This window comes from Neolamprologus multifasciatus, chromosome 17, assembly GCF_963576455.1.
Source record: "Neolamprologus multifasciatus chromosome 17, fNeoMul1.2, whole genome shotgun sequence".
NCBI classification, from domain to species: Eukaryota; Metazoa; Chordata; class Actinopteri; order Cichliformes; family Cichlidae; genus Neolamprologus; species Neolamprologus multifasciatus.
This window is the reverse complement of record NC_140455.1, coordinates 38,382,115-38,398,492: the sequence shown is the minus strand read 5'-3', so window position 1 is coordinate 38,398,492 and position 16,378 is coordinate 38,382,115. Positions and strand designations below refer to the sequence as shown.

The following is a 16,378-nucleotide window of genomic DNA, read 5'->3' as shown; positions in this document are numbered from 1 at the left end:
CTACTTCCTGTATAAAGAGACTCGTCCTACTTATTCGTACCGGGGCTTTGTAGTCCAAATCATCCACGGACAAGAAGAAGTCCAGACTCTTGGCGGCGCTGAGTCTTCCCTGGTCCATCGTCGTGGTCGTCAGAGAATCCAGGATTTCTTCCAGAAGGTTCATCTGGCCCGACTGAGAGGAGTCGATGTCCAGATCGAGGGAGTACGAGTCGTCGCTGTCCTCATTGTAGGACGGCACGTCGCCGCTGTCCTCTGAGGAGACCCTGCGTTTGGAGGAAAAAGAGCGATCACCCCTTCATCTGTGCTCACGCGCGTCCAAGAGATCATTTTTCACAAGATAACCACGTTTTCATGAGAGGGTCAAATGCAACATGCTGCTCAACATCATACAAATGACATCAGCAGTGTGTCCACTAGGGGGCAGTGTCACCACGAGGGAAAAAGAAAAAAGGAGGACAAAAGCACTTCTGCTCATAACCAACTTTTGAATCCATCACCCCAAGTTGTCATATGTTGACATATCGATCCAAAACTGAAAATGGCTTCAGACTCACTTGCTCGCGTTGTCCAGCTCCTCATCATCAAGCCCATAGCCCAGCTCTCGAGGGCCCATGCTCATGGGAGACTTGCTGAAGTTATGCTGTTAATGAGAATAAAAAGGCAGGAGGATGTAGTTAGAAAGAAAAAATAACGAGATAAAACAATAAAAATGGACCCGAGGGTTTTTTGGGGGGGGGTGTGTCTCAGCTTCTCAGTAAATAAAACAAGACTGCTGATAAACACGAGTCCAGACAGAGTACGGCGTTCTGCTGAGGTGCAGCTTTTCATAAGTACGACTTGGGATTCGACAGAAAGAAGAAATGAGTGTGTCTGGTGGGTCCCCATAAGACGGGACTAATAGCCTGTTTTAACGAGCCGGCGTCCTCAGGATGGAGACTAAATTTGTCAAATTTGGGTCTGGGGATAAAAATCTTTAAGATCCCCTGCAGTGTTTTATCAAACTCAGCATTAAACGTGAACTAAAAGGTGCCGCAGAGTCAAGACGCGGCCGGCTACACCAATAACACCAGTGCATCTGACGCTGCGGCGCGCTGAATGATCTGAGCGCACTGCGGTCGTCTGACACGGTGGTTTAATAAGCCACCTGTGTACCGTGTTTAATGGGCGGGTTAGGGAAGAGACAGGAGCTTTACAGAGCAGGGGCAGGACTCCCCCCGTGGGAGCCCAAATCTGCCCCGGGCCACTTATTAACATGCCTTCCACTAAGATGCACATGTTCCTCTCACCGCGCTCATGCTCACTGATGTTAACGCCGTCTCACGCTTTCTAATTCACTCTTTACATTTTGCTCATTTAGCTTCAACAATATCTGTGTTGTCTTTAAGCGCCCGTGGCTGCAGCTACAACCATGTTTCCTCTGCTTTTAAACGCCACTTTTAGGCTCCGCCTCTTTGCATGTTTCTCTTTAAACTAATGTAAGCTGCGCTATCAAAGGCCGTCACCCGGAAAAAAAGATTTTGTTCAGCCTTAAAAGTGATCAGAGCGTCGGGAAGGACGATTGTGATCGTGCGCCGCGACTCAAACGCCAGAACAAAGAGCGAGAGAGGAAGGTAAACGAGTGGAAACGGGAAGGAAGGAAATGTAGAGGTGAGGCAGGATTCCTCAAAGCCCCAAAGAATGATGGGAATGGTGTGCGAGTGTGTGTTTGAGGGGCGGGGGCAGTTTGGAGGGGGTCAGTATTGGAACGGTGGAGCAAGCCGGTCTTGATTAGCTGACGCGGTGCCAGCCAGACAGGCGGAATGTAACGTGCGGCTGCGCTGGCCTCATTTAGGGCCTGTGTGCACGCACACACGCATGCACATGCACGCACACACACACACACACATGCACACTATTACAAAAAAAAAGAAACACAAAGAGTTAAAGTGCCATTTTCTCCATAAAAGTCAGCCGAGGAGATGTGTGCAGTAGCCACTTAAGCCTCGCAGCCATCGGGCTAAACACAAACACATGTGGTGGCACTGCTGATTGGCCGAGCCGCTCCCCTTCTATGGTAGCTTGGAGCTATAATGAAAGAGATTTCAGAGGGGCTCAGGCCTGGGATCCCTAAACAGCTTTTAATGGATTCCTGTGTCAGGGCAGTAAATCTGGGGCCAGGCCGGCACGCCAGCCAGCAAAGCACGCCAGCAGAGCGCGAGATGCACCTGTGAGACACTCGGCAAAAAGACTTTCTTAAACACTACACATGTTATATATCCTTTATGAACGCAGCACCTCTCTCTGCGTGTAGGTGTTTATTAAAGCCACCGGACACAGGTCACGACGCCGGCCCTCTGATCTTGGTTACAGCTCTGTCTGCACAACAGGAAGTAGCGCAGGGAGCAGTAAAAGATGGGACGTCACTTCACGGCTTTATCAATTTGTCATTCGCTCTGTTCACTGTGACCCTCAGAGCGACAGGAAAGACCAAAGTATTTACAACAACGAGGCGTTTTACAATAAAAGAGCAGGGGTCGCTTTATCACTTCTTCTTCTTCTTCTTCGTTTCTGTAACGGCCGGCATACTGAGTTCATTTAACCGCTGTCATAAATCAAAGTGCGCATTTGGTCGTTACTTTGTTACCGGCTCTGCCGAGCTGTCACAACCGAGAGCAGCGGTTAAAATCTGAGCTCAGGAATTAGATCGGCTGCACGTCGATGTGAACAACAGCCAATAAAATAAACTACAGAGACACGCTCGATGAGATAACCAGCGCAAACAGTCTGCTGTTAGAGCTGCGACAGCTCCGTCCCACATCTCCACAGGCCTGACGGGACAGAGAGCACCGAGCAGCAGATTATCGTACCGCTGCGTCATTAGCTTCTCGCTGTCGGCTAATGGGAAGCTGAAAGGTGAAAATGAAAAAGCGATTCTCGCTCCACGCCTCCCGTCTTTCATTTCCTTCCCTCCATCGCTCGGCCGTCGGTGACAGATGTCACCGTTTCCGTCTGTCGGGCTCTCCGTTCCTGCCTCCTCACCACGAGAAAATAATAAAAACAGGTTATTTAAAAACTCTCGGGTGTTTGGTAAATTAAAAACAAGGATCGGAGGATTTTATGGACTTTTTTAAATGCATTACTACTCAGATTGAACTGTAATTGTAAACATGGCGGCTATAAACAAGCTAAGATTACATCGAGCAAAGTAAAGAAGAAAAACTCAGATTCATTTCTTCAGTCGGGGAAAAGGTCGCCACCGCGCTCCTGACAAGCTGCGTTTGGACAAAGTTTCTCCTCCTCTTTCCTTCCCTGCATGAGCAGTTATACAGAACAAGTCTCTGTGACAGGGCCAAACGCTAGTGGGCTTTAATAGCTGCTTGAACATTATACATTTCATATGGTGTTTCAGAGCGGGCACTAATCTCACAGCTTGGCAGTGTATGTAAAGAGATTCCAGTAAATGCAAACAAACCTCGGGGAGAAGCAAAGCCTTTGCAGAAGTACGGCCAAGTGTCTGCCTGTTTAAGAGCCGCTCACTCGAAAAAGGGAGAGGAGGAAAAAAAGCGGCGTTTGAGGAGCAATCCACTGCTGCTCTGTCCAACTGGCTGTTGCTGAAAGCTTCCTTTTCACTCAAACCAGGAGCCGTTTAAAAGACGATGAAATGTGCATTATGCTCATTCTGTCGAACCAAACACCTCAGGTTAAAAAAATGAAAACCACCAGGTGTCCTGCAGCGGGTGCGATGCAGTACTGCGAAGCTTCCAGGAGATGGCACTTTGGTTTCAGCCAGGAAGCCGGCGGGTCTCTGAAGACCTCAGAAACTAAGTGGAGAGGAGACTGCACATGCATGCAGATCACCAGGGAAGCACAGAGCAACTGTACGCTAACACAAACTGCTGCTACTAATGCACAGCGTTAATCTTACGATGAGTATAACAAACCTCACATTTAAAATTTAGATTATTGAGCTGTGACACTTTCAGATCACTTTACCCAGACGGGTCTGTGTGCTGTCCTTCATTTACACAGATTAAAGGTAATAACGTCTTTAAAACACATATCAGTAAAAACTCGTTTGATCTCGGAGACCAATGATAGCCTTTCATCGTCGCACGCACACATGCACACATGCACACACTCAAGTATCCTGCAGACTTTGTTCCTGTTCTACATCTGTGCTAGCTTCCTGTTTCCCCTCAACTCTGAGCTGGCATTTCTCCTGCCTCACCAGGTGAAGAGTCCACAGCCCGGGGGCTGAGCCCGGCCACGAGCCTGCTGGCTGTCATTGCCCATAACGCCGTCCCGACCTCTGCTCTCCTCTGCACGCCTAACAGCTGTCATTCAGTTGCCTCCAACCTGAGACGAACTGATAAATGCATGTTTGTGCACAGCACTCAGATGCAGCCGCACATACTAAAGGGATGAGGTACAGGCATAGTTTCTATCCACAGATGTTTGGAGCACAGTGCCACATGAAGCACACACACACACACACTCACACACACAGACACACACACACACACACTAAGCTAAATCTTGAACACTGGTGCTCACAGGAAACCGTGCAGGAGCCAGAACAATGGCTGTTTGTTGCCCCGTTCAGCCTCGTGTCTGTCAAACGAGAGGATTCCTCCTACATTCTTAATCAACGCGCTCACCAAACACTACAAATCACCCACACCGGCGGAAGCAGCTGAAATATGAATGCATATGACAGCAGCACTTCCTCTCTGCTGCACGTGTTGGCCGATCAAATAGAGGAATTTGGTAACTCTGATTATTTCGCCATGATTAATTAAAGGAGCTTCTGCAGGATCGTTCGTTTCATTTCAAGGACACAGAGATGTGTGCAAAGAAAAAGATTTGTTAAAAAAAAGCAACATTTTTAGTCCAGTTGGCGTTTGCAGCGTCGCTGCAGCTGACGCGCTTCAGGTGGACGGCGCTCCGACGGTCACTCGGTTAAACGTACAGTGGAGGCGTCGCTGATGGGTTTAGTGCACGCAGCACAAAATCCTTTAATAACTAATTAGCTGCTAATATTGTAACAATATTGTTACAATATTGTTACAATATTGTTACAATATTGTTACAATATTGTAACAGCAGTTATTCTCTCCTGGCTCAGTGACGCACTGACTCCACTTGTTGGTCAATTAAGTGCAGAAAATCTCTCATAATAATTAAAAATAGACGCTCATGTTTCATTTGATTTTTTTTAAAGCAAAAGTCTTTGCCAGTTTAATAAGTACACTTAAAATAAGCATGCATGAACACATATTCATGACGGTGTCTCATTTTTATCGCCTTGCACTCAAAGCTATTTTTAATCATCGTTTCACCCTCGTTGATCTTAAAAGTGCACAAATATTTACAAGGATTTTTTTTGCACTGTTGAGACAAATGTTTGCTGTGTGGTTAGAGACACGACAAAAACCCCTAAAGATTAAAAAACTCTTTTAACGACGAGCTCGGGCCAAACGTGCGGGCGCGAGTGAGGGAGGCGGATCAAGGTGCTTCTTTTCCACTTTACTTAACCTTTATTTAACTGGGCTAGTCCCACTGAGATCAATTTCTCGTGCGAGGAACACCTGGTCAAGACGTTCGTGGGCAGAACACGAACGTTTCATAAAAAGCTGAAGAAAATAATTTTAAAAGGAGACGAGTGAGACAACGGTGACGCTCGTCTTCAGATCAAATGTAAATGTGCTGCACTAAACGCTTCAAAGTATAGAAATCACTGACATAGAGAAAAAACTATTTGTTCAAAACACAATAAGAATATTGAGGCCTGCAGACGAGCATTCATGTGCATGAATATTAATTAATATACTTTTCATCAATTAAACCGAGTCGTGCTTTTGATTTGTGTGAATTGGTTAATAAGCTAATAGAGAAAATCAATATTATGAGAGCAAAGAACGGGAGCGTCATCGGGAGGAGAAACTGATGGACTACATCTAAACACAAACACACAAAGCGGCGCCGTGGGACACGCCGTCCTGTGTCCTGCGTGTCCCTCCTCCAGCGGTCTCCAGGGACCCGTTACTGTGGCAATGAGCGGGCCTCGGCGGTACGAGCGGGGCTGTATATCCTGAATAAAAAAAGTGTGTGCGTGCATGTTTGTGGGTGTGCGCGTGCATGTTTGTGGGTGTGCGCGTGCATGTTTGTGGGTGTGCGCGCGTGCCGGCTGGGGGGCGGGAGGTGTCCGAGGAGGCCTTTAGAAAAGCCCTAATTGCCGTTCCTCTCCTCTCCCCGGCCGTCACACCTTCCTCTGCGCTAAGACTTTCCAGCCTCATCACACACACAGGAAACACAACACTAATTAGAGACAGCACAACCTCTCCTAATCACACTCTTACATGACTGTGACCAAAATGTCAGATTGTGCACGCAGGCGTGTTTGTGTGTGTGCGGTTTTAAAGCCGGGAACTGGGAGTCCATATATTCGTTTAGCAATGAGAGGTGGAAAAGCTCCGGCCTGGACCAGCCGAGCACAGACGCGAAGCAGCGTCCTCGAGGCTGTGTGCGTTTGTTTGGCACAGATGTGTGCGCGATACTAAATCTACACGTTTTCATTTACGCCGCGCTGCAGCGTCTCATAGTTAAACTACAGAGTATTTTCTCCACATATTTATTGATGAATGTGTGTTTTTGTGCATGTGCACGCTCTGCACACCCCCGTGCACGCTCTGCACACCCCCGTGCACGCTCTGCACATCCCCGTGCACGCTCTGCACACAACAAAGAACCAAAAAAAAAAGTGCTACCACTTATGGTGCACAAGCAAATTCTTCAGAGGAAACGCTGACCAGCAGATGAGCTGATTCGACGGTCCGTGCTGTTCAGAGGAAAACACTGAATGTACAACACGAGCGCATTGAAAGAGGAAAAAATGCTTATCGTTACATTTGGCACCCTGACAAACTACTGTACTTCTGAGAGATGCTACGAGAGAGACAGAGAGCTGGGGGAGAACGAGGGAGGGAGGGGGAGTCGGAGAGATGTGGGGGAGGGAGTGGACTGAAAAGAGTTCAGAGGAAAAACACTGAATCCATTCTGGTCAAGTGAAAAGTGAGCTCAGTGGAAATGTAGTTAACTCATTTACTGATGTGTGTGTGTGTGTGTCGTACCCGTCTCATCTTCTGCAGTCTCCTTGGAGACAGGCTCTTGGTACTGGTTGGAGATCCTGGATAGACCATGATCCCCTCCTCTTCATCGTCCTGACGAAGAAGATGATTTCAGGCGTTAATATCGACGTCCGTAAAAGAGCAACGAACGCACCGAAGCCGGTCTGATGGCGCCTCACAGTAACGCTATATTAAAGGTTAAACGATCAGTCTCTGGCTGGTTTCCTCTGCGTGATACAGTTTCATACGTGGACACTTTGTGATGCAGGAAACACTTAATGCACCAAATTAGTCGGAGAAAACAGAATCACGAGCAAATACACGTAACTGCTATTAAAACTGATGAAAGTCTGCTTGTTCTTCAGTCTCAGAGCCAAAAACAAACTTTTCACTTCTACGAGTTTCAGTACGAGACAGATGGATACCTTCTCCCCTTAGTTACGACAACAACAACCATGGTAACCGCCTCCGACACATCGACATGCTCGTGCTTTTAGGGCCCCCGCTTGGGGTCGTGCAGCTGGCAGCGAAAGAAATCCGGTGCAGTTTGAATCGCATCACAAATTAATTTCTCTAAAAAGGAAACGTGTTTGAGAATCAAACGCTTCGCGCACCTCTGTTTGCCGCCGCCGCCGCGCCCTCCCCTCCTGCCTCTCGCTTTCCCGCTGACAGATCAAACTGCTATTGCCTTATCAAACCCATCAGGCTTATGGAAACATACACCTCGTTACATTAGCTTTGAGGAAATCACAGGCTCGCTGATGAAATATGCAGACAATAAAAAGAGAAAGAAGGGGCTGCGGCTCGGATGACATGACAGGCCATAGCCAGAGGGGCGCTGGTTAAAAATGTACAGCCCTGAACAAAGCGCTAAGCAGGCTTCAACAGTCATTAAAGGCCCCGACGTCAGAATCACACACTCCATGTAAAGCAGCTTTCCTGTCTCTTTCTATGAGGCAGGCGCGGATCCATCCGAGGGCCTCCGAACAAAACGATGTGTACGCGGGTGTGTTTGCACGCCCCTGACGGCGTGCGAACACCGGTGCAGCTCACCCTTGCTTTCAGTATGCCCCTAAAGTCCCGGATACCCTTCTTAGCGTGAACCTTGGCCTAGGAGGGAAACACACACACAGTAAGACACAGATTACACACAAAACATGTTGCATTAACATTCTGTTCAGGTTTCCTGTAACATCAAGAAACACTTTGATCCTCGTGGCAAAAAACATGCAGACAAGAGGCGGGATGAGAGAGCCTCGCACATCCAGGCGGGGCGCCCCGGCCACCCTACCGTACGCCACATAACAACACGCTCATCAAATATTTACTGGCTGTGAACAATCCTCCTGATTGTTCGCGACTCGTCAGCCGAGTTTGAAAACCTTTAAAACATCTTTTTCTTCCAGGTTTGAATCCTTGTTGTGCACAAATGCAAAGCAGCACTTTACCTTTGACACGGCTGTGTTGAAGAGCGCTCCTCCTCTCTGTAACACACACGGAAACTGTCAGGGACACGCTCGGGGCAAACGCACAAACATTTTAAAGAACATTTGAATCAATTACTGCTGCAGCCGCGGAGACGCGCGCTTTATCGACTTTTACTGCAATCAGTCTGGCGACAAATGAGATCCGGCTCACGTTAAACCACCGGGCGATCGCACCGATTGATCGGTTCAGATGTCACTCGCCACACGTTGGCCGCAGCACGACTTACACCTTAGCTACAACCTACAACACATCTGCTAACAGCGACGCATAAACACCAAACAGCATCAGCGAGCAGCGATAGACGACGGGGTTTTATTTAGAAGCAGCCTAAAACAGTGATAGAAAGGATCGTATGTGATTGATTCGTACTTTGAGTTCTGCGCGCTGACATTATGGCACCCAGCATCTCTCGGCGCCTTTCTTCTTTGTCTCTCCGATTTGCTGCTTTTTTCCTTTGGCGTCTCGACTCTTTTCTCTCTGCTGGCTCTTTAGTGTAAGCACAAAGCGTCGGCTAAACGGCTAAACAGAGGAAATGGCAGGCAGCGCTTCAGAAGTTGGCAGAGGGAGAGGAGAAGAGGGGCCGAGGTGAAGGCCCCTCTTATAGATCCCTGTCAGTCAGGAAATATGAACTTTAACAAACCTTTGAAGAGCACTCTAGAGGACTAATTCAGCCTTAGCTGACGGCTTTGGGGGGGGGGTGAGAGAGGGAGAGGCCAAGGTTGTGGTGAGGTGGGGTGGGGGTGGGGGGGCTGTGACAGAAATGAGAGAGCGAGACAGACGGATAAGAGAAGAGGAGGAAATGGCCAGAGAGAGATGAAGGCGGGAGAGACGCGTGTTCTCGGCGTGCTTCAGCGGAGTAACGCCCGTGTTTGCTGCCAGATCAACACGTCATGTCGGAGGACGTCTTGTCACGTCAAATCGCTTCCGTCTCCCTCCCCGTCCGTCTCCACTGTCCTGCCGCACGCGCCGCTTCACACGCGCCCGACTGCACTCGAGCTCGATCTGCGCGTTCAGGCGGCGCCTTCATTGCAAAGGCAACAGCGAGGCTTCAAACGCCAAGTCGCGCCTGTCATGCTTTCAATTAAGTAGAACTCGGGAATAATATATATAAAAATAAAAGCATTGGGAAAGGTATAGATAGATATAGATGTTGTGTAAATACCTTTACAGTGTGCATCCACTGCTGGTAGGACCGGGAGTTACCTGACAGGACGCATAAAACACACGTGATTAATCATTCAGGGTTCAAGAGAAGCCTGGAAATACAGGAAGTGAAACATTGTCCTGCTTTTGGTAAAATAATGTTTTGTTTGTTCGTTTATTTCAATCATGCAAACAATAAACAGCAACATTTAGCAAAGAGAATAAGAGAGAAAAATACTATACAACAAAGTTAACATCACATCATGATATTTTCATGACATTCACTTAATTTCAACTTAATTGCTACAAAGTATCGATTTTTTTCCCCACCCCTATTGAAAAAATAGGGGTGGGGAAAAAAATGGATACTGTGTAGCATGGTGATATTTTGTTTGCTAATAATGTATGGATACAGGGACAGCAGAAATCGATACTTTGTTACAAAAAGGTTTTTGTGCTCTGACTTCAGAGCATGTTGATCCTTTTTCTGAGCAAGAATCCTGACATTCCTTCACTGTCCAAATGTGTTTCACTTGTTTTTGGCAGCAATAAACATGACAGTTTACTTATTTTAATTTAAGACATGTTTTATTTTAATTAAGTTTAAAACTTTTTTATTTAATGTAAAATTATATTTTGTTTTAATTTACTTTCAAATTCTTCAGTTGCTGAAGGGGCTGCATAGTTTTCATAAACTGCATAGTTCAGAATAGCTATAATTGTACCAGATGGTTGATTCAGTTAAGTTGGACTAGACTGTAATACAAACCGTTCAGTTTGTCAACAATCAAACTGAAATGAGAGAAAGACTGAGTGTGAGACTTTGATATTAGAGAAAATGAATATTGATAAAGTTTACCTTTATGTACAGAATCTGAATATCGCAAAATATTTTTAAAAATTGCAATAATATCGTATCGTGCGTTAAGTATTGTGATAATATCGTATCGTGGGATGTATGGTGATTCCCACCTCTAATTTTCATGTCTTTATAGTTCAAGAAGATCATATTTTTTAACTCTTTTTGAACTTTTATGTTTGGACGTTGCTTCAGTTCCATATTCAAACTGTTCCTCAGCTTCACTCCATGCACACAAACACTGAAGCTTTTTCTTGCAGTACGAACCTTCACTTACAAAAACTTCTTTAAAAACAAACATACTCTGAATATTTCCTGGCACTTCCTTATTTTTTGCTTTGAATGGAATTTGTGCTGTTTGGAATTTCACTCGATCGGCAGATTTCAGTATTTCCGACTGCGAGAACAGAGAGTTTGTACGATCCTGTAACCTGCAGTGTGGACGAGTACAAAGTGAATGTAATGTAGTTTTACAGTTGTTGCCTCAGACCTCTGCACAGTAGCGTAAGTGAGGTGAAACCAGTGAACAGTAGAACATGAAGGGATGTTCTGTCTAATACTTTGCCTTGTTTAGCACTAAGTTGAAGAATTTTGGGCACAAAACTGACCCTTGGGGTACAATGTGCATACATAAGGAGCATTTAATTTCACAGACTGCTTCCTGTCACTTAAATAACTCCGGACTCAATCTAAAACACCACAACGTTCCAGTTTCTTATTAATATATCCTGATCTATGGAGTCAGCCTTTGTCAAGTCTATGGAGATTTTCTATAGCTCTCAGGCTCTCATATCAGACCACAGTGTGGTCGGGGTCAGAGCTCACGCTGAAAAGCTTAAAAGCACGACGGCAGCAACATCTGGATGGCACCGCGTCTAAAATCTGTGTTGCTGTGATTCTATGATCAAATCTGTCCTGCGAGACTTCGTTTGAACAGGAAACAATAAGCTTTGGTTTGCACTCTGCCAGGTTCACACGTGCGTTTTATTATCGGCCCCGAGAACAAACAACACTCAGGATGCGTGTGAAACGTTAAACCTGAGAACAGCAAAGAGCAACTGCAAGTCGTGACATCAGTGTCACTTCTATAATAATCAGTGCGTTAATATTTAAAATCCACATGGTTGCAGCTGCGATATCTTCCAGCCTCAAACAGAAACACTGAGTGAACATAATTTATCAGCTTTTCAGTTTTAAGCACTTTGTTAAAAAATCTGAAAAGGCTTCGAATTATTTGTAGTTGAGCCGTCTCGCCTCGTTCTGTTCGCTGATACTTCCTGTGTGTTGCATTAAAATATGGCAAATAAAAATAATGCAGCTAATTGACAGACAAGTCCAGCAGTACTCACTCCCACAGAAGCCCCCCTCTGTGATCTCTTCTTCAAACACGTCAGTGAAGCCGCGGCCTGCGTTCAATTTGGCCAGCCGTCCGTCGATGAACTGCAACCATAAATTTAAACATGCTTATTAAAGGAGGGAGCCGGGGGAGGGGGGGACGTGGACACACTCACACAGATACAAACACTCCAGCAGCCGCAGAGGGGTGTTATTAATCCTACCTGACGGAAACTACATCCCAAGATTAGTTGGGCTGCAGGTAATAGGGATTTGGTAATGCGGAGCAGGTGAGGGATTAGAGCAGCAGACGACACGCTACACTCCGTCTGAGACATGAGGAAGTTTCATTTCCTCCCTTTGTAACGTGGCGAGCAGAGAAACTCGCACTCGTAAATATGGACTTAACAGCTAGACGGCGACGCGTTTCACGAGCGCAGGCGCGTAAATCTGTTACGCAACCACAACGCAAACGTTTACAAACACAAACTAAACATTTAAGATGAACAGAATAAAGTAAACTGAGTCTCCCAGACTGAGTAAAAAACTGAGTTATACTTGTAATAGTTACAAAGACATCAAAGGCTTTGTTCCTTAATATTTTGGCCTATCAGAAGAATTGTGGTGAGCCAAGCAGCGCAGATTCTTATTAGCTCAACGTTTTATGGCTCCGTGTTTTTCTTTTTTAGGGGAAAGAAACTACAAATTACATTTTTAAAATATTGAACATGAAGAAAATCGTTATAGGAACATTGATGACTCACACACACACACACACACACACACACACACGGTGTTCTGTTAACTTCATCCAACCAAACTGACCACAGGTTGGCGTTAGCTTCTAGTCCCATAGCTTATTTTATGATCAAACCTCTATTGTGACATCATCGGGTTAAACTTGGCAAGTCTGTGGATGTTAAAAAAAAGGAACAAAACACACACACACACACACACACACACACACATGTTAAGTCACTTTTAAATCTCCCAGCGCAGCTTTAACAAGTCTGCTATGAGTTGTTAAAACTGTGTGAAAATGCAGAAAACACAACTTTGCACAGGTTTGATTTTCTTATCTCAAACTTAAATGGTTACATTTAAACTTCTTGTGTGGAGGGAAAAGTAACAATGTAGCATTGTGCTTATTTAAATAAATAAATGCATATAATAACATGCAAACATATATATCTGCATCTGCATTTAAAGCTGGAATTTTCACTAATTATTACCATTAATTAGTGACCAACACCTACTACCCTCCAAACAATGTTTAAGGGTTTTAATAACACACGAGCACAGACAGCAACATGCTGCCATTTGATTTCCAAGCGGTCCCGTTTCCACCCCTGAAAGTGTGGCCACAGTCTAACAACAGCAGAGGTTGTTCTCGGGTGCACGTCTTCAGGGACAGCCTGCTAACTAGCGACCGCCACGTCGACCCGCGCCCGCGGTCAGAAGAGCTGGAAACTCATCATTAGATCATTTTAATGAGAGGTGAGAGCGCCGCCTCCAACCGGTGCTCTGCTTCATGGCTGGCCCAATTAGCGCAGATAATCAACCCGAATCATCACCCAGCCAGAGCCTGCGCTTACGCTCCCCACCCCACCCACAGCCATATTACCTGCCTCATTGTGGGCCTTAATTAGACATTACTCATCAATGGCAGCCTGTGATCAACACGCTCTCGCACACGTGCAAACCAGCACTTCAAATAAATACATTAAAAACAAAAAACAGTCATTCTGTAGCATGTCCATAAACACACGGAGAGACAACAGAGCCTTTTCATACCGCCTTAAATAAGGGTGGTGGGGGATGGTTAAGGTTACAGATATAACCCAGGTTCTCTGATTAGCACGTCTCACTCTTGGAACTGCCCAGGAGCTCGGATACCTGCGTGCCATTTAGTGTGACTCATGCTCATCAGAGCGCTACATCCAAAATCTCTACACGAGACAAGCGTCGACACCGGGACGGGTGCTGTGCCAACTTATAAAACCTGATGGTGGTGGGGGGGGAGCTAGCTTCTGCTACTATAAGCCATAACAAATAACTGGCCACCTGATCCAGAACTATCCTGCCATCTGTGATCTGGTTTGGGTCCTTGGACTGCAGGTTTCTGGGACCTGAAAGCAGAGCCCAGGACATCCCCACCTGTGTGCAGAGCTGGGACTAAAGCAGGCGAGAGCTGAGGCTTCTTTGGAAAGTAGAGTTTCAGTGCCTCATCAAGATTGTGCTTCGCCTCACAGCTCTCTTTACATGGACGTGTTGGGCGAAGAGTAAAGGAGGTCCTTTACTAATAGAATAGGACGCTGCGTTCTCTCCTGAAGATCCTGACTTAGCCTGTATGACCACTACTGTACGCAGGAAGCATGTTATAACACAGCGATCAAGAATCAAGGGAGGACTGTAGACGATGACGTGGCTTCACCAGCTGTCTCCATAATCTGGTCTAATAAAACATTTGAACGTTGTTTGAACTGAGCGATTTCTGCAAGAGATGCACGATACCACTTTTTTATGTCCGATACCGATATCATAAATGTGGATATCTGCCGATACCGATATGAATCCGATATAGTGTTTTTTTTATCAATAAAACTGTTTTTTTAATATTTTGCTGCTTTTTGTATAAGTTCATACTCAAGTTAAAAAAAACAAAACAAAACACTAAAGCTATTCTGTTATACCTGTATGTAAAAAATACACTGCACCCAAAATATTTCATAGTTCAGCAATACTGATCAATCTAATAAACGTAAACCTGCTCCATCCTCCCTGTTCTGGTATTTTAAAGAGTACTTAGCAGAAATATTAAGCAACCTAACTAATAGGGCTGCAAACTCCCAGCAAAAATAAAAAATAAAAAATAGGGAACCCCCCTCCACCTCATGATGCTTAATTGACGTAATCAACTTTAACTTGATGCAGGTTGGGGGAAAAAAAATGCACAGAAATAAATTATTTTTCAAGAATAATTAAATAGATTCAACATCTTTCTTCAACAGATTTGCAGACTGCACAGATGGTTCCCAAAGGAAAAAGTACTATAGCTTACTAGGGTATATTAGACTTAATAGTTACTATTTACAGTAATGGACTTCTATACTTTTTACATCAGATTAAAACTTTGGGTGTAAGAGTCAGATAATTATTTATTAAAAGCTAGATATTTTAAATGAGAATAAGAAAGAAAAGTATGTCTTTGTGCCCCCTTTTCCCTGTTCATGCCCTATCGGCCCCCCTGGCTAAACTTTGCTAGCTCCGCCCCTGCACAGTTACGTCAGCTGTAGAAAAAGATCCTGGTGTAGAAATAATATTAAATAAATTCTAACAACAGCTGATCAAGCTTAAACGTGCTTTACAGACATTCAGAGATGAACTTACACACTTGTTTTACTTCTCTCTGGGAAAACTTCCTCAGAGATGAAATGCTGGTTTGCTAGCCGCTCTATCACGTGATGCACACTGCTGACGTGCTACGGTTATGAGGCGAGTTACGCCATGTCGCAAGTTTCGTGAGGTGCTTTTTTGATATTTAATGGATCGATTACATTTTTTATTTCTCTCCGATATCCGATCCAGTAATTTAGGTCAGTATCTGACTGATACCGATACTAATATCGGATCGGTCCATCTCTAATTTCTGCAGCCGTCAAACTAACATTTTATAACCTGCGTTTGGCTGGTAGGTAAGCCTGTCTGTGTGCGCTCACCTGCCCTGCACGTTAAGATCAGGGATACTTCAATGCTCTCCTCCGACCCAGGCGGGCCTCACACACTCGCCCAACTGCAAAACAATCCGCTGGTAAGCTAAGTGAGGAAAAGGAATGAAACAAAGACATTTTCCCAGGCAGCATAAATGGGTCGTTCTCTTGATGTACTGCTTCCCATGACATCATACTGTAAAACTACTTGCTAGAACGGCGGTCCCCAACCCCCGGCCCACGCCCCGGTTCCCATCCGTGAGTCGTTTGGTACCGCGCTGCGAGAGTTGAGGCTCGGTGTGAAATTTATTTATTTTTATTGTTATTTTTTAATTGTTTTTAGCGTTAACTCAGTTGTCCTGGGTCTTTGCCCGTTTGCTATGAATAAATCTTTTCTTTGGTACCAGTACTGGTTTTATTTCGTTGTATTTATCCACGACACCTTACAGGTCGGTCCACGGCACAAAAAAGGTCGGGGACCGCTGTGCTAAAGTACCTCTTGGCCTGTTGGTAATTTTTAGTTTAGTTTAGTTTAGTTGGTAAAGCTAAAGCGAACCTTTGTAAGCAACAGCTTTGCTGCTTTAGGAAAAAAGAAGTCGAGTCCCTGCTCACATGAGCACCGTCGTTGGCCCCATGGCGAGGTCACGTAGGATATTTTTAAATAGCGAGACAGTAATGGATTCTTCAAAAGAGAAAACTCTTTTGGAAAGAACCCCGACGGGCCCGAACCAGGGCCA

General features: G+C 45.4%; 1 protein-coding gene across 6 annotated transcripts in view; it reads right to left on the bottom strand.

Annotated features, from left to right (window-relative positions):
- The window catches only part of dennd1b (DENN/MADD domain containing 1B), a 106,228-nt gene that overhangs the window by 5,037 nt on the left and 84,813 nt on the right, over positions 1 to 16,378 (bottom strand). For all 6 annotated transcript variants that reach the window (XM_085137059.1, XM_085137056.1, XM_085137058.1 and 3 more), the window contains 7 exons: positions 11,946 to 12,036; positions 9,757 to 9,797; positions 8,555 to 8,590; positions 8,160 to 8,216; positions 7,110 to 7,199; positions 555 to 640; positions 41 to 263 (listed from right to left, as the gene is read on the bottom strand). In XM_085137059.1, coding sequence (XP_084993185.1) covers positions 41 to 263; positions 555 to 640; positions 7,110 to 7,199; positions 8,160 to 8,216; positions 8,555 to 8,590; positions 9,757 to 9,797; positions 11,946 to 12,036 — 624 coding nt within the window. The remainder of the gene's footprint in view (positions 1 to 40; positions 264 to 554; positions 641 to 7,109; positions 7,200 to 8,159; positions 8,217 to 8,554; positions 8,591 to 9,756; positions 9,798 to 11,945; positions 12,037 to 16,378) is intronic.